This window comes from Salvelinus namaycush, chromosome 42 (genome assembly GCF_016432855.1).
Source record: "Salvelinus namaycush isolate Seneca chromosome 42, SaNama_1.0, whole genome shotgun sequence".
In the NCBI taxonomy this organism is placed as follows: domain Eukaryota; kingdom Metazoa; phylum Chordata; class Actinopteri; order Salmoniformes; family Salmonidae; genus Salvelinus; species Salvelinus namaycush.
Genome location: NC_052348.1, coordinates 1,089,825 through 1,114,727, shown reverse-complemented (window position 1 = coordinate 1,114,727; position 24,903 = coordinate 1,089,825). Strand labels below are relative to the sequence as shown.

At 44.2% G+C, this 24,903-nt stretch overlaps 1 protein-coding gene across 2 annotated transcripts in view; it reads right to left on the bottom strand.

Annotated features, from left to right (window-relative positions):
- The window catches only part of LOC120035152 (tripartite motif-containing protein 2-like), a 48,276-nt gene that overhangs the window by 7,713 nt on the left and 15,660 nt on the right, over window positions 1-24,903 (bottom strand). The window contains exons 2-10 of one of the 2 annotated variants that reach the window (XM_038981960.1): window positions 22,541-22,722; window positions 20,605-20,845; window positions 19,733-19,884; window positions 17,172-17,352; window positions 14,112-14,835; window positions 12,953-13,056; window positions 9,207-9,374; window positions 8,484-8,664; window positions 34-104 (exon numbers count right to left, since the gene is read on the bottom strand). In XM_038981960.1, coding sequence (XP_038837888.1) covers window positions 34-104; window positions 8,484-8,664; window positions 9,207-9,374; window positions 12,953-13,056; window positions 14,112-14,835; window positions 17,172-17,352; window positions 19,733-19,884; window positions 20,605-20,845; window positions 22,541-22,677 — 1,959 coding nt within the window. In that variant the 5' untranslated portion in view covers window positions 22,678-22,722. The remainder of the gene's footprint in view (window positions 1-33; window positions 105-8,483; window positions 8,665-9,206; window positions 9,375-12,952; window positions 13,057-14,111; window positions 14,836-17,171; window positions 17,353-19,732; window positions 19,885-20,604; window positions 20,846-22,540; window positions 22,723-24,903) is intronic. The other variant, XM_038981961.1, reaches the window with a different exon arrangement.

Below are 24,903 nucleotides of genomic sequence, written 5' to 3'. Positions count from 1 at the left end.
ACAAATCATTTGTAATTGATGAGATGGTCTTACCTTCACAGAATGATTATGGAAGTCTGTAACAATTATCTCATTGTTATGGTTCACTGCTGCAAAGTGAGGACCTGGATCAAACCGAGAGATAGGAGCAAGGTTAAATGCATGTACTATAGCAATGTAAACAACGAAACAGAGGAAAGTGGTGATGGCAGAGACATGAGCATTGTCATAGCCTACTCTGGACTACCGATGAATAGTGAGCTTTTTGGCGCCAGGGAATCACCCAAGTGGGTGCTACTTGTTTGTATGGAGGAATGGCTACAAAAGTAAAGCGGCTATGCTACGGACGGCTGGGGACGTCGAGGTGCGCTGCTAAACAGCTCCGGACCTGTCTGGCCCTGATCCACATCCCTGTGATGCTGCCTCCCACCGCTCAAGCCATTGTTTGATATTATCAAGACCAACTGCTTCAGCTCCCATCCTGACTTCCTGAATTACTGTTTTTGTTTCCTTGTTTAATTACATTTGTGCTGTATACATAATTCAGCTTTAAGCTGGCATACCACGGCCTACATGTAAATGCAATAAAACTACTACTACTACTAGTAGTGACTTTGTCACTGCTGACAAAGTCGAAAATGGCTTGATTTAAAACAATGTATCATTTGATGTGATATGTTTATGAAAGACATGCCAAAACACGCCTGCCAAAACACACGTAGATACTGATTTCACTGTTTGTATTTTTTTCTTTTAAATTGTAAGTAAATATCATCATAAACTATAATCATAAACACATTTTTAAATGAAAAGACATGTATTTAACTGAAATGGAAAGCTACAGGGAAGAGTGGGGTAAGTTGAGCAAAGGGGTCAGTTGAGTCACCCTTGTTTCTAGGAAACCATAAACAACATTTACAATTTGAACAAATATTTAAGAAAGGTTATCATTTCATGGAGTCTGTAAAGGAAGAAACCATATGGAAAAAGTGGTCCCATTTTTTTTATTTGTACATTTTATTTTTACAAAAAAGCGATCGTAATTGTGTTTGGGAAATAAAGAGACATGGTTTTAAAATGGTACTTGTAATATGTGACCCATTTCAGGAAACTAGGCGTATGTCGCGGATCACAACTTCACACGGGAGCCATTTGAATTTTTTTTTTTTTTTTTTTTATCTAAATGCGTTTTTTGGCAGAAATGCCTTCTGGAACATGTGAACTTTCATGTGCCTTAATAACAAACTTGTATGCCATCTGTAAATACAAATACAATTGTTAAAATGACAAGTCTAGTTGGTTTAGCCACAAAAAAAGCTAGCAACCTTCCCGCTAGCCATGATTGGCTGAGATAATGAGTGGGCTGGACATGCCGAGAGATGAGTTTGGATTGGTCTGCCATATAGCGCGCTTCTGTCTATTTGATCTCGTTAGAATGTGTAGGTAATCCTGTCTAATGTGGCTTTTAAAAATATTATATTGCTTAGAACTGCAAAGGTGTTGATCTCCACTTTCTGGAGGACCGAGTTTTGAAATCAGTGGAATTAGAGTATGATAGCTAAGGAGATGGAGAAAACACCTGTCTCCGGATTACATCTTGAAACTATGAGCAACCATGGCATCCGTGACAGGGAAAAGTGTCCAACCATGATGTATACGAGTAAAATAGTCTAGCTAGCTACATTTTCAGATATTACATGTTACTAATTTTGACAAAGTCGTTTATATTTCAAGTTAGTGTACCGTTAAATTGTTGAAAACAGCCTAACCAGCTCTCCTAGGGCAAGTGAAATGGTCAGAGTAGGGTGTTCTCATTTGTGTCTGGAAGTAGCTAGCAAGCTAGACAATGTTAGCAAGTTCGCTTGGATGCTTGACTGCCGTTGTGAGGTCAGAACGCTCAGATTAACCCTACTCATCGGCCAGAGCGTCCAGTGTGCGCTCTGAACACTCCCGAGAGCGAAACGCTCTGAATTTAAGAATGGACAATCTGACAGAACAGTTGCAGTCACCAACGCTCTGGATAAGATAAAAACAGCCTAACCAGCTCTGCTAGGGCGAGTAATATTCAGTTAGCTGTTCTCTCATTTTGAAGTAGCTAGCAAGTTAGCCAGTTAGCTTGACTGCTGTTGTTGTTAGTACAGAACGCTCGGATCAACCCTTAAAAGAGATGGGTCGGGCTAAAGCTTAAGAGGGTGTGAACGATGCTGAATGGGTGTAGACAAAGAAGAGCTCTCCAGTTGGTAGCAAAACATTCAAAGGCCATTTTCTCAAAAGTGAGGTAACAAGTTTATCAAATTTAAAAGCAGAATTACTTTCCCATTGTTCCTCAAATGCAGTGTATGATATACCATTTTTTAGCTCTGTCTCTCTGCTTTTATCCAATGTAAAAATAAAAAATTTAACATTTGAAATTTTGCTACATAAGACTGGATGAATCAAGGCGGTCGGTCACATATTTCATTCGGTATAGAAAATGTGTAGGCGGCTTAACTTACCCTGTCCCGCAGCTCAACAAGTGCCAAGAGACTACTTTTCAAAACTGTAATGCTTACTTTAATTCTGATTATTTCCAGGGATACACAACATCCTGAAATATATGTAGATATTTTTGTTAGAAAGAATACTATATTTCCCTTGACGGAGTGATGATGAATATAAAAAATCTAATCAAATCAAATTATATTTGTCACATGCGCCGAATAATTCACCTTAAAGTGAAATGCTTACTTACAAGCCCTTAACCAACAATGCAGTTTTAAGAAAAATACAACAAAAAATAAATAAAGTAACAATTAAAGAGGAGCAGTAAAATAACAATAGCGAGGCTATATACAGGGGGTACTGGTACAGAGTCAATGTGCGGGTGCACCGGCTCAACTTACCCCACTCTCCCCTACTGGATGTTTTTGACAGGTTATTTGCTATTTATGTGTATCCTTAGGCCTACAGTGTTTTTTTATTTTTAATTTTTTTATTCATTTGTTTTGTTTATTTATTTACATTTACTATGTAAATCATGATTTCTGACTTTGATGCAATAAAGAAAGTATTGGATAGATTATATTTGATAGTCCCAGTCGGTATTAGAACATCAAGGCCGCCGGTGGGGAAAACAACCTGTGGTTACCTAGGTTACCCCCATTGGCTCACAGCTCACACCTTTTTCAAACGCAATGTTCTTGTTGTCTGCTTGTTTTAGTCAATTACAAAACTACATGGAAGAAAAGTACAACATGCCTAAAGATTACTTTACTTTTTTTTTTTTACTGCCTGCTCCGGAACACTGCCTGCTCCGGACTACTTAGAAAAATGTAATGTTGTAGGGCTTCCCTCATGATGGTGCAAGCTAGCTACCGACAAGAACATTAAGCTAGCCAAGACCAACAACACAAACAAACGGACTATACTAAATAAGTTTAATGTCATACCTGTGATCTACACACAACTACTTGTAGCATACTTGGACACCGGGTTCCCACATTTCCCACTCTCCCACTCCGAATACCCTGAAGCCACAGGGCTCTTCTCGCAGGCTCCATTTCCCTACGTGGGAGCATTGCAAACCTTAGGTTGGGATTTTTTTTACCGCTTTTTCTCCCAAATTTCGTGATATCCAATTGGTAGTTACAATTTTGTCCCATCACCGCAACTCCCGTACGGACTCGGGAGAAGCGAAGGTCGAGAGACGTGTCCTCCAAAACAAGACCCTGCCAAGCCACATTGCTTCTTGACACACTGCTCGCTTAACCCGGAAGCCAGCCGCACCAATGTGTCGGAGGAAACGCAGTACAACTGGCGACCGAAGTCAGAATGCATGCGCCCAGCCCGCCACAAGGAATCGTTAGAGCGCGATGGGACAAGGACATCCCCGGCTGGCCAAACCCTCCCCTAACCCAGACGACGCAGGGCAAATTGTGCGCCACCTCATGGATCTCCCAGTCGCGGCCTGCTGCGACAGCCTGGGATGGAACCCGGGTCTGGAGTGACGCCTCTGCAATGCATTGCCTTAGACTGCTGCGCCACTCGGGAGGCCGTGGGTTGGGATTTTTGACCTGGGTACATTGAACAACATTGCAGCTTTTCGGCATGTTTTGTTATTTCAGTATAACAAAAAAAAATCTACGAAGTTGGCTCTTTTACAGAAACCCCAGAGCCTCCCCTTTACATTGGTGATCTTCATCCTGAGGTTACTGACGCCAGGTCGTTAGGGACCAAATCACCCATTGTTCACTGACAAGCACATATGTCAACTTTCTTAGCTCAGCCAATACAGAGCGTGCCCTGGACACGAGAAACTTTGAAAGCATCCATGTAAAACTTATGCAGATCATGTGGTCGCAGCATGACCCATCCTTGAGAAAGAGCAGGGTAGGTAATACTTTTGTTAAGAACCTGGACAAGACCATCTGCCTTCAGACATTGTGTCCAGTAAGCTGGTTTGTGACGAGAATGGGCAGTCTAAAGGCTATGCCTTCGTTCAAGGAGACTTCTGAAAGAGCCATAACAAAATTAAACGGAATGCTGCTAGTGTAGCGCTTACTCCTCAGCCTAAAGTGTCCCCACTTGCGCCACAGAATAGCTAGCGTTTTACATGGGGCAGACTGGTAAGATGCTGCAGGAGGATGGTCATGTGTGCTAGCAAGGCAGAGGTCCTTTGTGTCCACCAAGCCAATATATGTGGCCCCAGCACAAGGCTCAGCGTGTCAAGTTCCTCACGAACCAAAACAAGGAGAGGATGGTCCGCTACAAGGAGAGGACAAGTAATCTAACAATTCCCCAACAACTACGTAATACACACAAATCTAAAGGGGTGAATGGGAATATGTACATGTAAGTAGGGTTGGAAACTTTCTGGTAAACTACTGTAATTTTTCCGAAAATTTTCCATGGGAAGTTAAGACTGGGGAATTTTGCTTAACTTCATCAAAAAAGTTAGCAAGTTAGTTTTTGCTACCATGTGGGTTTTAGCTTGCTTGAGCCTGCTAACTGAGGACTGTTAATTCAGCTGTTTTCATACATGTTTACTTTGAAAACATTTATCTTACAAAGGAGTTGTTTAATCTAACTGCTTAACTATTTATCGCTACATGGAATTTTATTTGGTTATTTTTTTACTCATTTGTTTCTAATCTTTACAGGGAAATGCCACGGGCACCGTCTGATGTGTGGAGACATTTCACTGCAGCTAATATAGAAGGAAAAGGTGTGTACATTTGCAAATACTGTGCCAAATCATATGTAAAGAATGAAACAAAGATGCAGAATCATCTGACCAAGTGCATAAAGTTCCCTCAGCGCTCACAACAAGCAACCTCTGACAAAAGTCCCTCTACTTCTATTCGAGGTGAAAATTATGAATCAGACACCTTATCGATAGCAACAGCTCATGGTCCTCCTGGAATCAGAAGGTTTTTTTTCACTCAATAGAGGAACGTAGCCAGAGAAATGCTGATGAATGTCTTGCTCGAGCAGTGTATGCAACTGGTTCACCTCTGATGCTCACAGGCAATGTCTATTGGAAGAGATTTCTGAATGTTCTTCGCCCAGCATACACCCCTCCAACCAGACATGCTTTATCTACTCAATTTCTGTATGCACAGTTCAACAGAGTTCAAGTGAAGGTCAAGCAAATCATAGAGAAAGCAGAGTGTATTACAATCTCTGATGGGTGGTTGAATGTTTGTGGGCAAGGAATAATTAACTACATCATCTCCACGCCTCAACCAGTATTCTACAAGAGCACAGACACAAGGGACAACAGACACACCGGTCTCTACATTGCAGATGAGCTGAAGGCAGTCATCAATGACCTTGGACCACAGAAGGTATTTGCACTGGTGACAGACAATGCTGCGAACATGAAGGCTGCTTAGTCTAAAGTGGAGGAGTCCTACCCTCACATCGCACCCATTGGCTGTGCTGCACATGCATTGAATCTGCTCCTCAAGGACATCATGGTACTGAAAACAATGGATGCACTCTACAAGAGAGCCAAGGAAATGGTTAGATATGTGAAGGGTCATCAAGTTATAGCAGCAATCTACCTCACCAAGCAAAGTGAGAAGAATAAGAGCACCACATTGAAGCTGCCCAGCAACACCCGTTGGGGTGGTGTTGTCATCATGTTTGACAGTCTCCTGGAGGGGAAGGAGTCTCTCCAAGAAATGGCCATATCACAGTCTGCCGATATGGACAGCCCAATCAAGAGGATCCTCCTGGATGATGTATTTTGGGAGAGAGCGGTAAAGCAGCCTGAAACTCCTGAAACCTATAGCAGTAGCCATTGCACGGATTGAGGGAGACAATGCCATCCATTCTGATGTTCAGACTCTGCTTGCAGAAGTAAGAAAATAAATCCGTACTGCCCTGCCCACTTCATTGTTGCTCCAAGCAGAGGAAACTGCAGTTCTGAAATACATCAAAAAGCGTGAAGACTTCTGCCTGAAGCCCATACACGCCGCAGCGTACATGTTGGACCCCAAGTATGTTGACAAGAGAATCCTGTCTGGTGCAGAGATCAACAAGGCCTATGGTGTCATCACTACCGTGTCTCGGTTCTTGGCAGTCTGGCGAAGTACACTTCCAAGCAAGGGCTTTGGGATGGAGATGCAATATGGCAGTCGTGCCAACATATCTCATCAGCCACCTGGTGAAAGGGACTTTGTGGATCTGAGGCTCTTTCCCCTGTTGCCTCCATCATCCTCCAAATCCCACCAACATCAGCCGCCTCAGAGCGCAACTGGTCCTTGTTTGGGAACACACACACCAAAGTACGCAACAGGCTGACCAATACAAGGGTTGAAAAATGTATGGCCATCCGGGCAAATTTGAGGCTTTTTGAGCCTGATAACGAGCCATCATCCACAAGGTTGGAAAGTAACAATGAAGATGAGGCCTCAGAGTCTGATGTTCAAGAGGTGGACATTGAGGAGGTCCAGGGAGAAGACATGGAAGCCTGAGAGGAAGACAACCAAAGCTTTAGTCTCTAGACTATCATTTTACAGATGTATGTTAAAAACGTTTTTGGGAGATGCGATGGATCATTTGGGATCATTCAATATTCCCTTTCTGTTTCTCCATATGATATGGTAAATATATCCAATGCAAAAACATCTATATTTAAATGGTATTAATATTAATTTGCATATATTTCCGTTGATTCCCATATATTCCCGTTAATTCCCACGGAAAGATTCCACCTCTGAATATTCCCCAAACTGTGCAACCCTACATGTAAGTATATGGATGAGCAATGGCCGAGCGGCATAGGCAAGGTGCAATAGATCGTATAAAATACAGTATATACATATGATATGAGTAATGTAAGATAGGTAAACATTATGAAAGTGGCATTATTTAGAGTGCATTGTATAAAGTGACAAGTGATTCACTGGACTCTTTCACGTCTAGGTAAGGTTAACCCATACCTTTTTAAAGCAGCAATCAGCAGTTGAAACAATTACAAAGCATACTCCCCACCACTGTTTCTGTAAAAAGAGGGGGGGATGCAGCAGAAGAAATGTAACCACTCAAATTCAATATGTATAGTTTTAATCATGTTTTGAGGCTATACAGTGTTTGTTTACATTTACTTTGTTTACAAACATTGGAGTAAAACAAGCTATATTTTGGGTTCTGATGGGGTATATCTGTTGAAGTAAGCTGATGAGGCACAAGTTACTTTCTTCAAGAATCAATGGGTATATATCATTAAGTACAAAAATGGATGTAGCAACTGCTGATTGCCCCTTTAAGATAAGGTTGGGTTAATTTCAAATCAAAATCAAGTTTATTTTATATAGCCCTTCGTACATCAGCTAATATCTCGAAGTGCTGTACAGAAACCCAGCCTAAAACCCCAAACAGCAAGCAATGCAGGTGTAGAAGCACGGTGGCTGGGAAAAACTCCCTAGAAAGGCCAAAACCTAGGAAGAAACCTAGAGAGGAACCAGGCTATGAGGGGTGGCCAGTCCTCTTCTGGCTGTGCCGGGTGGAGATTATAACAGAACATGGCCAAGATGTTCAAAATGTTCATAAATGACCAGCATGGTCAAATAATAATCAGGAATAAATGTCAGTTGGCTTTTCATAGCCGATCATTAAGAGTTGAAAACAGCAGGTCTGGGACAGGTAGCACGTCCGGTGGACAGGTCAGGGTGCCATAACCGCAGGCAGAACAGTTGAAACTGGAACAGCAGCAAGGCCAGGTGGACTGGGGACAGCAAGGAGTCATCATGCCCGGTCGTCCTGACGCATTTAATTTAAAATTGAAACATTGAATTGAATGGAAACACACACACACAAACACGCATGACTGACAAAAGCAATGGGCTTCGAGACAGTAGGAAAAGCATGCGGGAAGTCCCCCTTGATCAAATCTAATGTTTTTGCTCGAAAGGTCACGGTCACGTTCTAAAGGTCACTCGCCTGGGGGAGTCCTCATTCCGCATGCTGTTGGTGAGAGCAAAAGAGAGGGAGCTGAGAGGGGAGTGCAACACCATTACCATTGAGTGTACCTGCAAACTGCCGGTCGCCGTTTCCGCGGTTACCAAACTTGGTGACCAGCTTTCCGTTGGGCTGGAAGATGAAGACGCAACATGCCTTGTTGTCCACGATGATGACGTGGCCGTTCCTGTCCACCGACACACCTTTGGGGCCCATCAGCTTGCCCGAGCCAATCTTATTCTGAGATAGAGGGACAGTGGATAATACCCCAGTATTTCTGTTGGTTATTTTATATAAAGAAATAACAAACAGGTTCTCGCAAGTTAATGTTTCAGGCTGACATTTTCAATTCAGGCTAACGTCAAAGTCTCATAGTGGCATGGGAACATATTTTTCAGGTGCTGCTGGGTAGAAAAAGACTAAGTTAGAAAGCATACCCACATTGAGTTATCCATTATCAGTAAGTATCAGCCATCCAAAGCATCACTTAGGATAAAGCAATTCTGACAGCAGCTATTGATATGATGGAAAAGACTGGAATCCAAACTGAATAGCCCTCCATTTCAAAATGTTTTCACTTCAATGATGAAGTCTGGACCTGCTCCAACAGAGAGGCACTCGGACCGACAATTGGGGCAGCTAGAAAGCAGCACAAAGGATTTCAATGAAGGCAGGTCCAGACTGAGGGTTCCGGATCCAGACTGAATCAGTAAAGTGGAACAGAGCGATATCTAGTGTGGATTCCAGGATGAATGACAGCATTGTATAAACTTTGAACTCACCTTGAACTTCCCGTCGCTGGAGAAGATGCTAACCCACTTGTTGTCGTAGTCGGCTATGATGATGTCACCGCTGGGGTGCACCGCCACTCCTGTGGGCCGCTGCAGTTGCCCTGGAGACCGTCCACGCACCCCAAAGCGACTCTTGAACAGACCGTCGTTAGAGAAAATCTGCGAAAGAAACACGGGGCTGAATCACATGACTGAATTTGATCTGATTGTCAAAATGCTTTGAAATATAAAACTTAAATCAACGGATAGTCAGTGCTCTTTTTTATTCAAATCAAATCAAATGTTATTTGTCACAAACACATGGTTAGCAAATGTTAATGCGAGTGTAGTGAAATGCTTGCGCTTCTTGTTCCGACAGTGCAGTAATATCTAACAAGTAATCTAACAATTCCCCAACAACTACCTAATACACACAAATATAAAAGGGTGAATGAGAATATGTACATGTAAGTATATGGATGAGCGATGGCCGAGCGGCATAGGCAAGGTGCAATAGATGGTATAAAATACAGTATATACATGTGATATGAGTAATGTAAGATATGTAAACATTATTAAAGTGGCATTATTTAGAGTGGCATTGTATAAAGTGACTAGTGATCCATTTATTCAAGCGGCCAGTCACTGATACCCAATGTAGGCAGCGGCCTCTGAGTTAGTGGTTGCTGTTTAGCAGTCTGGTGGCCTTGAGATAGAAGCTGTTTTTCAGCCTCTCTGTCCCAGCTTTGATGCACCTGTACTGACCTCGCCTTCTGGATGGTAGCGGTGTGAACAGGCAGTGGCTCGGGTGGTGATGTCCTTGATGATATTTTTTGCCTTCCTGTGACATCGGGTGCTGTAGGTGGCATGGAGGGCAGGTAGCCCCCGACATTGTGTTATGCAGACCACACCACCCTCTCGAGAGCCTTGCCTCCACCCTGTAGGCTGTCCCGTCGTTGTTGGTAATCAAGCCCACTACTGTTGTGCCGTCTGCAAACTTGATGATTGAGTTGGAGGCGTGCATGGCCAGTCGTGGGTGAACAGGAAGTACAGGTGGGGGCTAAGCACGCACCCTTGTTGGGCCCTAGTGTTGAGGGTCAGCGAAGTGGAGATGTTGTTTCCTACCTTCACCACCTGGGGGCGGCCCGTCAAAGTCCAGGACCCAATTGCACAGGGTGGGGTTGAGACCCAGGGCCTCCAGCTTGATGATGAGCTTGGAGGGTACTATGGTGTTGAATGCTGAGCTGTAGTCAATGAACAGCATTCTTACATAGGTATTCCTTTTGTCTAGATGGGATAGGGCAGTGTGAGTGTGATGGTGATTGGGTCGTCTGTGGACCTGTTGGGACGGTATGCAAACTGAGATGGGTCCTAGGGTGGCCGGTAAGGTGGAGGTGATATGATCCTTGACTAGTCTCTCAAAGCACTTCATGATGACCAGTGAGTGCTACGGAGCGGTACTAATTTAGTTCAGTTATCTTTGCCTTCTTTGGTACAGGAACAATGGTAGCCAACTTGAAGCATGTGGGGACAACAGACTGGGATAGGGAGCGATTGAATATGTCCGTAAACACACCAGCCAGCTGGTCTGCGCATGCTCTGAGGACGTGCTAGTGGCCAGCAGCCTTGCGAGGGTTAACATGTTTAAATGTTTTCCTCAAGTCGGCCACGGAGAAGGAGGGGGGGGGGGGGGGGGGGGGGGGGCAGTCCTTGTTAGCGGGCCGCAATGGTGGCACTGTATTATCCTCAAAGTTGGCAAAGAAGGTGTTTAGTTTGTCTGGAAGCGTGACGTTGGTGTCCGTAATGTGGCTGGATTTCTTTTTGTAGTCTGTGATTTCCTGTAGACCCTGCCACATACGTCTCGTGTCTGAGCCGTTGAATTGCGACTCCACCTTGTCCCTATACTGGCATTTCGCTTGTTTGATTGCCTTGCGTAGGGAATAACTACACTGTTTATATTCAGTCATATTCCCAGACCTTTGTCCATGGTTAAATGCGGTGGATCGCGCTTTCAGTTTTGGCGAATGCCGCCATCCATCCACGGTTTCTGGTTAGGGTAGGTTTTAATAGTCACAGAGGGTACAACATCTCCAATAACACTTCTTTATAAACTCACTCAATGTTGTTATCTGAGGCTGACTGGAACATATCCCAGTCCGTGTGATCAAAACAATCTTGAAGCGTGGCTTCCGATTGGTCGGACCAGTGTTGGATGGTTCTCGTCACTGGTACATCCTGTTTGAGTTTCTGCCTATAAGACGGTAGGAGCAAGATGGCGTCGTGGTCGGATTTTCCGAAGGGAGGGCGGGGGAGGGCTTTGTATGCATCGCGGAAGTTGGAGTAGCAGTGGTCGAGGGTATTGCGCATGCGTGTAGCACAATCAATATGCTGGTAGAATTTAGGTAGCCTTGTTATCAAATTTGCTTTGTTAAAATCCCCAGCTACAATAAATGCAGCCTCAGGATATATGGTTTCCAGTTTGCATATTGTCGAGTGAAGTTCCTTGATGGCCATCTTAGTGTCTGCTTGAGGGGGAATGTACACAGCTGTGACTATAACTGACGAGGATTCTCTTGGTAGGTAAAATGGCCGGAATTGATTGTACGGAATTCTAGGTCGGTGAGCAGAAGGAGTTGAGTTCCTGTATGTTGTTATGATTACACCATGAGTCGTTAATCATGAAGCATACACCCCCGCCCTTCCTCTTCCCAGAGAGGTGTTTTTCTCTGTCGGCGCAATGCATGGAGAAGCCCGGTGGCTTAACCGATTTCCGCCATCATATCCCGAGAGAGACATATTTCCCGTGAAACAGAGATGTCTCTCTGGAAGGCAACCCTTGCTCGAATTTCGTCTACCTTGTTGTCAAGACTGGACATTGGCTAGTAGTATACTCGGGAGAGGTGGGCGATGTGCGCGTCTACGGAGCCTGACCAGGTGGCCGCTTCGTCTGCCCCTTCCGCTGTTTTGGGTCGACTACTGGAATTAGATCCATTGTCCTGGGTGGTGGTCCGAACAGAGGGTCTGCTTTGGGAAAGTCGTATTCCTGCTGACTCAAAATTAATGTGTGCTGTAGTAAATAAATAAATTAAAACCTTTGTCAATTTCCATTATTCATCTGGTATTCAAGCCATGTAAATCCACAGATCAACATCGCCTGTATGTTCATTTGACGGAACATATTCTCAGCCCTTTTCAACTCAAATGCATTAAAGGGAGGACGGACAGCTGATGGTTGGTCTCCATGGAGATGACAAAGTGCAGCTCTCACCAAGCGAATTATGTTCAATAGCGACGATGAGTCATTGTGCTCAGCCTACCAGCATCCCACAATTCCTTCAGATATTTCCCTCAGGCCAAGAGAAGAAGCATAATGTGTTTGTTGATCCTACCCTGAACAACTGGTATCATCTGAATATAAAACATTCTACTGTACAATGTTAACCACTTTGAGATGTAAACTCAATCTATTATTGCAATCCGTTATATGACTGCTAGTTATCTTTTGAAGCCAAATGATTTTAGTGAGGTAGTTGGCTGAACTACATTTGTGTGACAAGTAACCTTGCCTTGAGACCTCTGCTAGGTCTAACAGTAACGCCTGAGCATTAGCTCAACAGGCCTTGGTCAAAAGCAGTGCACTAAGGAATAGGGTGCTATTTGGGATTCAGGCATGGTCTTGAGTCGCGCCAATGACACGGGTTTAATTAATGATCAATGAAATAGAGCTAGAGATGGCATTCTCCAGCCAGTTCCCTTACCTGAACACACTGGTTATTGCTGTCTGCTATCAACACCTGGCCTACTGAGGAGGCAGCCACACCCTGTAGATTGGTGAATTCCCCTTTGTTTCTTCCCTTTGTACCTGGAAGGCATGAAATAAGTTTCCATGTTAAATCACAAACAAAGTACTACGGTAGTAAATTGATGTTTGGTTCCGCTGTAAACTAGCAAAGTTAGCCTACATAGCTTGATGCTACCCGTATCTTCTTGCATTTTAAAGTGTTCTAGCCTGTATGGACATTGTTTTGAGAACAGTAATTAACAGTTTCAACATGCCGTTTCGCATTATTTAAGTGTGTTAACTTCTGTGCAGAGTGGGGAGCTAACATGATGCAGTCCAGACTCCCAGTGCAGGCTAGCAATGAGTAAGTGTAGCAGGCACGGTACGCGCCTCACACTATAACGGGACATCGCTGAGCTGATAGAGTTGATCCGTGAGATACATTTTGACAGAAGTACTGAACGTAACCAAAATTCAAGTACCAAACCAATTTTCATGTTCTAGTATCGAAAAAGTACCGACGTTTCTGTATACCGCAGTGGTGGGAAAAGTACCCAATAGTCATACTTGAGTAAAAGTGACGATATCTTCATAGAAAGTTACTCAAGTAAAAGTGAAAGTCACCCAGTAAAATACTACTTGAGTAAAAGTTTAAAAGTATTAAAAGTTGCTAAAATATGCTTAAAGTATCGAAAGTAGAAGTAAAAGTATAAATCATTTCAAATTCCTTATAATAAGCAAAGCAGACGGCACCATTTTCTTGTTTTAAAAATGTACGGATAGCCAGGGGCACACTCCAACACTCACACATTATTTACAAAATATGCATTTATGTTTAGTGAGTCCGCCAGACCATAGGCAGTAGGGATGACCATGTGTTCTCTTGATAAGTGCGTGAATTTCACAATTTTCCTGTCCTGCTAAGCATTCAAAATGTAACGAGTACTTTGGGTTGTCAGCGAAAATGCATGGAGTAAAAAGTACAATATTTTCTTTAGGAATGTAGTGAAGTAAAAGTTGTCAAAAAATATAAATAGTAAAGTACAGATACCCCAAAAAACTACAACATATAATTATGTATTAGGTGAACTGTCCCTTTTAAATGTGTTAAACACCAATGATAAGACAACCATTACCGATCCTGAAAATTTGGTCATCTTCGATGGGGTTCTCTTTCCTCTTCCCCGTGCTGTACATACTGGCTGGCCTCTTGATGACCTTCTGCTTGACGTGGCTACTCCCGGGCGACTTCAACCTCTTCTTAGCGCTCTCCGTACTGGGCGACACATCCGCCGACTTTGTCGCTTTAATCTTAAAGGGACTCCCCTTAATATGCTGGTCATACAGACGCAGCGACAGCGTCAAACTACCCTCTTTCGGCGCCGTGTACAGATACTCGTACGTCCCGTTCTTGTTGTCCAGTATCTCGCCGTCGCCCACGCTACCGTCCGGCGTGGCGATCTCCGCCGTGATGTTTGCTTTCCCCATCTTACACAGCTCACCGTCCTTGTCCTTGGTCGTGATGGTGACAGAGGTGGGCAGGCCCGCTACGCACTGCCTCAGGCCCTCGCCTGTGGCCACCGTCTCGGACGCCACGGCATTTGTGGTAACTATAGTACCCAGGTTGTGGATGGACTTCTTGAGGCCCTCTGTCTCCACCAGGAAGTCCAGCTGGTCATTCTCACCGGGCTGGAGGGGGAGCCCTTGGCTGGCCAGCTCACTGAGCCGCTCGCTCATCTGCTTCTTGACGAGCAGGACCTCGGCCTCGGTGCCGTGGCTCAGGGCCTGTTCGGTGAAGTTGCAGCTGCTGTTGATGCCATCCTGGCCCTGGAATAACGTGTCCAGCTGGGCTTGGAGTACCTGGGAGAAACATAATGTAGAGAGGGCAAAAGAGTGAGGGGGTGGGATAGTAGAGAGGGTGAGGGCGTAGAAGGGTGTCAGGTGGGTGTGAATGGAGATGCACATGTGGGCATGCAAACAGGGGCTGTTTGGGCTGACAACACACACACACACGTGTAAACACTGTATACAATCTGTCAATGTACACACATGGACGCATGTGCACACACACACATATATACAATCTGTCAATGTACACACACAATCTGTCAATGTAAACACACAAACATCTGATCAACAAACACATACACCGGCCTCCCGGGTGGCGCAGTGGTCTAGGGCACTGCATCGCAGTGCTAGCTGCGCCACCAGAGTCTCTGGGTTCGCGCCCAGGCTCTGTCGTAGCCGGCCGCGACCGGGAGGTCCGTGGGGCGACGCACAATTGGCTTAGCGTCGTCCGGGTTAGGGAGGGTTTGGCCGGTAGGGATATCCTTGTCTCATCGCGCTCCAGCGACTCCTGTGGCGGGCCGGGCGCAGTGCGCGCTAACCGAGGGGGCCAGGTGCACGGTGTTTCCTCCGACACATTGGTGCGGCTGGCTTCCGGGTTGGAGGCGCGCTGTGTTAAGAAGCAGTGCGGCTTGGTTGGGTTGTGCTTCGGAGGACGCGTGGCTTTCGACCTTCGTCTCTCCCGAGCCCGTACGGGAGTTGTAGCGATGAGACAAGATAGTAATTACTAGCGATTGGATACGACGAAAATTGGGGAGAAAAGGGGATAAAATTAAAAAATATATATATATATATTAAAAAAATAAATAAAATAAAATTAAAATAAAAACACATACACCTAACAAATGTGCGGACACAGACATGCAAATATATACTGTAAGCAGGGCACTGGGAACATACACAACAAATTAAAACAGTCATCTGCTTTTAGACAGCTGTCCACATGCCACATGAATAACAGTCAATTTGCTGTATTGAGAATAAAGCAACATTTTCCATTACCAAGAATAAACATAGAATTGCAGAATACGCTAAGTGGACTTTTGACACATCCACTGGTATAGGCATATGGTAGAGTGTTGACTAACTATCATATTTATCACTTGTTAACATATCACCACAGCACAAAAATGCTACAGGGTCGGGTCAAAACACTGAGCATCGCACACACGCACACAGTCTCACTGTCTCCCTCACACACACACTCACCTGCATCTGGCTATCACACTCATCCTCTTCGACAACACGAGCGGCCATTGAGCTATCAAAGTCCCCAGCCAAAACGACTTTCTCCACCACTATCTATATCAACCCTTGCTTCATACTGTATAAGACTCACACTCTGAAAGACTAACACAAATATATTCCAGATAGAGAAAGAGGACGCACTAAAGGCAGGGAGATACAGTACACACTCACACCACTGTACCTACCCACTTTATCAACCCCTCTCTGCTTCCAAGACTCACCCTCTCTTTAAACATGAACAGCTCAGCTAGCTTGCTAGAAGATACAGCACTTTCAAAGCCTAAATTACCAACTAGATAGACATAATGGCAACACCAAAGCCTAGATATAGAAAAGTAGAAAGTGTCCACACCCTATAGGAAAGGGCAGACAGATAAAAGTAATTTATGCAGCACTCTGCCTGCTCTAGCCAGCCGGTCCTACTTGTGAATCATTCCTATGTGATGGTGCTCTCCTCCCTAAGGGGGAGGGCGCTAGGCCAGCCTGGGTGATTGGTTCTCTGGGCTGGGTGAGGCGTCAGCTTTTCTGCCCTGGCAGTCCGTCTCTCCAGCCCTCCCCAATCCATGTTTTATTTAATCATTTATCAGAGAACTGCCTGATCGACAGCTGAGCCACTGGCATGCAAAGTAGAAACAGTGTTAACAGAGCCTCTGCTGCTGTGTGGGATAGTAGAACTGAGGACTTTATTTCTATGTTATTTATCCTTTATTAGTACAGGTTTAATTTAATTGAGATTAAACAATCTCTTTTAGGCAGGCACATTGGAATCAGAAAACGTTTCAGTTGTAAAATTACCACCTATTGCTTTCAATATATACTACATTTTCAAATTGGGAAGCATCTATTTTCAGTATTTTTCTTGTTCACATCGTGAGTATAATGCCGTTCATTCTTGGTTTAAAAACTATGCCCATGTTAAGAAATGTCTTTCCTTTATCTCCTAATCATATATCTGTTTACTTTCATGGACCACCTGCCTCTAATTTCATATCATATTGTCTGTGTTCACCAAACAGATTGACAAAACAGAAACCCACAAGAAAAGGTTGTAATAAATGTCCCACTCAACCCTCCCCCCCATTTATCAAACATTGGGGCCTCACCTTCTGCTTGAGGCCGTAGTTGACCTCAAGCTCCATGAGCAGGACACTCTTGCGGACGTTCAGGGTCTTCTGCAACTCGTCGAACGTGGTGTGGATGTCCCCCTCGATGGAGCTCTTCTGATTGGTCAGCTGCTGCAGGATCTCCGACAGCACCTGCAGAGCTGAGTCGATTTCAGGCAGCCTGAAGGAAGGGAGGGAGTCAGAAGGTGGGTGCGATCAGTCATAGGTCAAAATTAGCTGACTGTGACTAAATCGCTTTGAAGGATGGAGTGTTTTGACCCTCAAACTGGGCCATCGGGGATAATTCTTAGGTTGCCTCTGACACATATTTTACACATGTTGTTAGGTTACACTTTTTACACGTTGTTAGGTTACAGCCTTATTCTAAAATTGTCCCTCATCAATCTACACACAATGCCCCATAATGACAAAGCAAAAATTGTTTTTTAGAAATGTTTGCTAATTTATTCAAAATAAATCACATTTACATAAGTATTCAGACGCTTTACTCAGTACTTTGTTGAAGAACCTTTGGCAGCAATTACAGCCTCGAATCTTCTTGGGTATGACGCTACAAGCTTGGCACACATCTATTTGGGGAGATTCTCCCATTCTTCTCTGCAGATCTTCTCAAGCTCTGTCAGGTTGGATGGGGAGCGTCATTGCACAGCTATTTTCAGGTCTCTCCAGAGATGTTCGATCGGTTTCATGTCCGGGCTCTGGCTGGACCATTCAAGGACATTCGGAGACTTGTCCCGAAGCCACACCTAAGTTGTCTTGGCTGTTTGCTTAGGGTCGTCGTCCTGAGCGCTATGGAACAGGTTTTCATCAAGGATCTCTCTGTACTTTGACCTGTTCATCTTTACCTCAATCCAGGTTTCCTCCAGATGTGATGCTTGGCATTCAGGTCAAAGACTTAAATCTTGGTTTCATCAGACCAGAGAATCTTGTTTATCATGGTCTGAGAGTCTTTAGGTGCCTTTCGCAAACTCCAAATGGGATTTCATGTGTCTTTGTTAGGTGAGAATTATCGGTTAATAGAATGATTAGAATATTCCGCCCTGAAACATATAATTGTATGGAAGTGATTTGAATGTATAACATCATAATCAATAAATGTGTAGTCTAGTCAGAATTAGGGTAAAGACAATATGTCTTTATGGTATTTTAAACACAGACTGTCTGAGCTTGGTGCCGACCTGACTAGAGATTTGGGAGAAGAACAGGGTGTATGTCTCAAGGACAAGGTCACTAATCTCTGGCGGCTGGGTAGCAGGACATGTGTGTGCGTCTGTTTGTATGCATGTGTGTGTGTGTGTGTGTGTGTGTGTGTGTGTGCGTCTGTTTGTATGCACGTGTGTGTGTGTGTGCGCGTATGGTTGTGTGAATGTGTGGGCGTGAGAAGTCAGTATAAAATGAATTGTTTTGTATTCCTGACTTTAGAACGTTCCGTGAATAAACCTTTTTTGACTATCTATTTTAGCTGGGCCTCCGTCTGTTTCAATCGACCAGGATCTTACAAATTCTGGTTTGCAGACTGAGTAATAATTAAATTGGGTTATATACCTTGAGAACAAAATTCTCTTATCAGTCTTTTACTGAGGAGTGGCTCCCGTCTGGCCACTCTACCATAAAGGCCTGATGGTGGAGTTCTGCAGAGATGGTTGTCTTTCTGGAAGGTTCTCCCATCTCCACAGAGGAACTCACCTCCCTGACCAAGGCCCTCCCCCCGATTGCTTAGTTTGGCCAGGCAGCCAGCTTTAGGAAGAGTCTTGGTGGTTCCAAACTTCTTCCATTTAAGAATGATGGAGGTCATTGTGTTCTTGGGGACCTTCAATGCTGCAGAAATGTTTTGGTACTCTTCCCCAGATCTGTGCCTCGACACAATCCTGTCTCGGCACTCTCCGGAAAATTCCTTCGACTTCATTGCTTGGTTTTTGCTCTGACATGCATTGTCAACAGTTTTACCTTATATAGACAGGTGTGTGCCTTTCCAAATCATGTCCAATCAATTGAATTTACCACAGGTGGACTCCAAGTTCTGGAAAAATCTCAAGGACGATCAATGGAAACAGGATGCATCTGATCTCAATTTTGAGTCTCATAGCAAAGGGTCTGAATACTTATGTATAAGGTATTTCTGTTTCTTATTTTTAATACATTTGCAAAGATTTCCCAAAAACGGTTTTCGCTTTGTCATTATGGGGTATTGTGTGTAGATTGCTGAGGAATTTGTTTTATTTAATCCATTTGAGAATAAGGCTGTAACATAACAACATGTGTAAAAAGTCAAGGGGTCTGACTGAATACTTGGGTAGATTAAGAACTTTGAGTCTAATAGTAAAAATCAATACACTAGTGCAAATTGGAGAAGAACATATGGTGTACATTATTCTGTGTACAGATGCAACCAAAGATGGCACCATTAACCCACTTTCCCCAAGGGTGTGTTGGGCCATTACCTTTTTATTTTATTTTATTTATTTATTTTGGTTGTAATTTGTTTTTATGGTTGTAAATATGTTTTATAACGTCCCCCAGGGGTATGTATTGGCCCCTACCGGTTTTTGACGGCGTCAAGCTGGTCCTGCAGCGAGGCCTTGTGTTGCTCGACCACATCTTTGAGGGGCACAGTGGGGTGCTCGGCATGCTCAGCGCTCGTACACTCCTGGCACATGGCTGTCTCACACGGTGGACAGTAGAACTCCATCACCTAGGCAAGAGCAAAGCAAGAGTTTAAAGGTCAAGGTGAAGAAACGGTATGAGAATCCGTTTTCTCCTCTCCTTTTCCTTTCCTCTGACATGATTGCAAATGCATACTGTGCAGGTGTGCGAAAGCACTACCCAAATATTCCCAGAATATATGAGGGTACAAAATACTGTAGATATCTACTAACCCTAAAACGTATTTCCAATTAACTATACAAAAAAAACACCACAATTAATCTCAAATAATTTTTTCCCCAAAACATCACACCCTGTAGTAAACCTCTGTATCAAGCTTTGAAGCAAGTCACTTAGGAGTTCAGTGCCAATGTGGTAGTGCCCCGTGCCAGTATCCCATAAAAATAAACTTGTTGCTATGGTGACGAGCTAGAGCAATATGCAAGAAAGTCGAATGTCACGGAATCTCCTGCTGAAGTGCCACAGACATGTCTAGATTGTTAAATGCCATCGATATCACCCCCCCCCCTGACCATCACTGTAATTTCAACAAGGTGACCGATCGGTAGAATCATTTACTCCTGCAATAACGTTATATGGACACTGATGGATGGAAATTATTAGCTGTGTGTGTGTGTGTGTGTGTGTGTGTGTGTGTGTGTGTGTGCGTGCGTGCGTGCGTGCGTGCGTGCGTGCGTGCGTGCGTGCGTGCGTGCGTGCGTGCGTGCGTGCGTGTGTGAGAGAGAGTCTGTCTGTCGTTATATCCTACATTTCCCACGTGGTTGAGGCAAGAGAACGGTTGTCCCGTGGCCACAGAGTTGATGGTCTCCAACACTGCGCTCTCCTGGCTGCAGCTGTCGCTGGGGGGCCGGTGCAGCACATCCATCAGGTTGGTTATGAAGAAGTTGCTCTGCAGCGCCGCCGCGCCCTTCTCCGGCAGGATAGATGTCTGGCGGCACACGGGGCACGTCAGCGTCAGGCTGTGGGCGGGGATGCAGTTCTGCAGGCACCTGGATAGGGTAGAGGAGGGTAGAAGGGTGGAGTCAAATGTCTGTGATGTAGATATACTTACTAGTGTTTCTAGACTATTTCTATACCGCCACAGCCCTAATACCTGTCATGACAGAAAATACAGGCTACATGCTTGTGTCCCAAATGGCACCAATGGGCCCTGGTCAAAAGTAGTGTCCTAACTAAGGAAGAGGTTGTCATTTGGGATGCAACAACAGACATTGTATCATACTTATATGTTATTATGACTCTCGTCTAGTATATTCTACTTGAGTCAGGCAAAAAATAGTTTTCATTAGATTCGATGGCTTTACAGGATCAAATCCTAAAATGTTGCAGTATGCAGACATGGGGTCATTTCCACCATACACCAACAACTCTGACTTGTAATACCAGTGCGTGACTCTATAACACATTGTATGAAGCGGTGGGATTCACAGTCACACACTACCTAGCTTTAGATAGCGTCCTGCAATACGTGTAGGTACTTGATACATGGCAGAAGAACAAAAGCCCAGAAAAAGGTCCCACAAAATATATATATATATATATACACTTTAAATGGTCTACTGAATTGCTAGTTTGATATAATTTTGTCATACACAATTTACACAGAGACGCTGATAAATTAAATCACTGTTTAATTCCCTGATTAATTAAGTTGTCCGATGGTAATCAAAGTCAACGCGGAATTAAAATGGAAGAAAAACCTAACATGTCAATCAAGTTAAAGTTTTCCTCCCCTCTAATACAAACTGAATTTTTAAATTCAGCACACAGTTGCCTGCACCACACTGAGTCAGAAATGAACAGAGAGAGACCAGACTGAAAGATGGAGAGAGGGACAGAGTGGGGGGGAAAGAGGATGGGAGAGAGAAGACAGATAGAGGGGTAGTTGAGAGAGAAGACAGAGAGAATGAGAGAGAACAAGCGAAAGATGGAGAAAGAGCGAGAGCATCTTGATTCAACAGCGTCATCAAATCTAAATGAGTATTGTCACGCTCTAGATGCTATACAGAACAATGAGACAGGCAGAGACAGGCACTGAGCTCTCCCTTCTCTCAGGGACAAAGACAGCTAGTCTAGGAGAGTGACACGGACAGACCAAACGTAGTCACAGAAAAGACAGACATTTTGTGAAGATACAGTATTTAGTTTCTATATTCAGCTGAGTTCCATGACAAAAAGAAAGACACTTTCTTTGGTTAGGTCATCTTTAAGGAAAGGGGGATACCTAGTTAGTTGTACAACTGAATGTATTCAACTGAAATCTGTCTTCCACATTTAACCCAAATGAATCAGAGAGGTGCGGGGGGCTGCCATAATCGACATCCACATCTTCAGTGCCCAGGGAATTAACTGCCTTGCTCAGGGGCAGAACGACATATTTTTACCTTGTCAGCTCGGGGATTTGTCTTCCACATTTAATAAAATTTGATTTGATTTGATTTGCTCCAGCAACCTTTTGGTAACTGGCCAAACGCTCTAACCACTAGGCTACCTGCCGTCCTTTTAATCTAAGGTTGTGTGATGAGCAGGCATGAGCAAGCATCACCCTTAATTGGCAGAATATTCACATGTTTGCCAACCAATAAATCTCACTCTCAAAGACAATCAAGCTCACCCACTCTCCCAAACTGGACATAAAGAACAAAATGAGACAGGCAGGCAGCACGCACACACACACAACTCACCTCTCACAGAAGGTATGGAGGCAGGGCAGCACTTTGGGGTTGTCGTAGCGGTCCAGGCATATGCTGCAGATCAGGAACTGCTTGTCGATCTGTCGCACCACAGGGCTGGAGATGCTACTGGAGCCGTCACTGGCCATCCTAATACTCTGTCATAAAGTTCCCTCTTCCTCTCACCCTGCACCCTACAGAGAGAGGGGGGTTAGAGGGGTTCACACACACATTAGCACTGATACCCATGCTAAGACTTGGACATAGAGGGAAGTGGGTTTAGGAGGTATGCACACACACATACAAAAGTCTCCAAAATGTTGTTCGCATTTTCAACCAGTATGCATTCGCACGCACACACACACACACACACACACACACACACACACACACACACACACACACACACACACACACACACACACACACACACACACACCACACACACACCACACACACACCACACACACCACACACACCACACACACCACACACACACACACACTGCCAAAGAGAGAGATCAAAGGCAAATTCACATACACACAAATCAGCTAGAAAGAGAAATAAAGGTCAAAAAGAGGACACACACACACACACGTCAGCTGCTGTCTTCCTCCCATCCTGCCCCTCACTGAGACAGGAAATGCCAAACACACAAATTACAGTTCTGTCACAGGCTGAACAGACAAACAAATCTCAACATTGTCCACATACCAGTATGTATATGAACAACACAGGGTCCAAGTATTAATGTATTATCTTAAATAATATTTCCCACAATATGGCCTATAAGCCTAAGGACATAACCAACACACACAATGGCATTATGAGATTGTACTGCTTAGTAGTAGTCATCAAGAAGTCTATAAAATAAATCACCCTCAAACGCATGGAACAAGACCTAAGAAGTTAGCTGCTCACTCAATGACTTACATAACGAGAGCATACAGATTCACTACCAACCAAATGAAATCCACTCGTGTGCTAGCCTTTTAGTATTTTCACTAAATCACAGTCCTTTCAAATGAGACACAGACGCTGTGGCTTTGGCTGCTTTGGGAACAGATATGATCCCCAGGGGCTGGTCCCAGACCTGTTTGTGTTTGTGCCGCCTTGCCAACTCCTATGGTCATTGTCATGCCAAAATAACCTATAGATTGGGGACCAGGCTAACATGACTGGTAGGGGCAAAAGACCCAGGTAGGAGGTCAATCTCATGCCATGGCACCAGCTGAATAACAGCAGTAGAGCCAACAACTGGGGACCAAGCAATTCTGGCTATGGCTACTAGCCACAGAAGGGAAGAACGTCCCCAAAAAGGAGAGAAATAAAATAATTATCCTCTGTGGTTTTGGGGCCTTGCTGTCAGTACTCTTCAAGGCTGAAACTTGCCAGGAGCCCCAGGCCTAGACTGGCCACCTCGCATCCCTACCTAGGATTGAGAAACCAAGTTGGGGCTCGGTTTTAAGAGAGATGGGAGTCCTGGATGACCTCAAAATAGATTTGAGGAGAGCTGCTATTTCATGCCGCCAAGCTTTTCGCTATGGCTTCAGTGCTATACTAGGTGGATGTTTCCAGAAAAAGCACTGAGTGATAAATAGTTGATAACAAAGTGAAAGCAAAGCAGTACATGTACAGTATAAGCTTAGTGCAGCTACAGTGACACCCCTGAGGACAGAGTTGAGTGCTGAGCCATAGGAAAAGTAAAGTACAATATACAGTTCAATATAGGCAAAAATAGTAGGCCTCAGATTCACGGGATTCCTCTAACACGGGTGTGCTTCATATCAATACATTTACAAGCTGATACTGGGCAATTCAACTCCAGTAGAGTATAGTTCAGTACAGTACAGTACAATATACTGTACAATAATGTATTGTACTGTACTCTGGATAGCACAGTGAGAAGAGCACAATCTTGTGAAACGTGTCTAACGTGTTCAAATTTGGTCCAGTTCGGTCCGTCTTTGGACCTTAACAACAAGGCCAGGGTGGACTGACCAAATTTAAACTAATTTTCAACGTCCATGGATGTCCAGTGTCGATCGGTGCTCAGAGGGTGAGGATGCTGGTTAAAGTAAATAGAAAGAGAGGGGGCTCATGGGTAGGTGTCAGTAAGAGCTGGGAGAGGTGACTGGAGAGTGAGCGAAGGGTTTGGTAGGGTTTTCCAGACTGTTTTAACACTCTTGCTTTGACCACCAGACAACAGAAAGAGAAATAAAACAGTTATGAGCTGAGCATAACAGTATGCCAGTGGAAGGGAGGACAGTAGCAGGTGACCCAACTGTGGTTTGTAACTACTATAATTTCTCATTGTAGCCAATTCAGTTAAAGTAATTCCAGTATTGATTTTTGGTTAATTCCGTTACCAATTT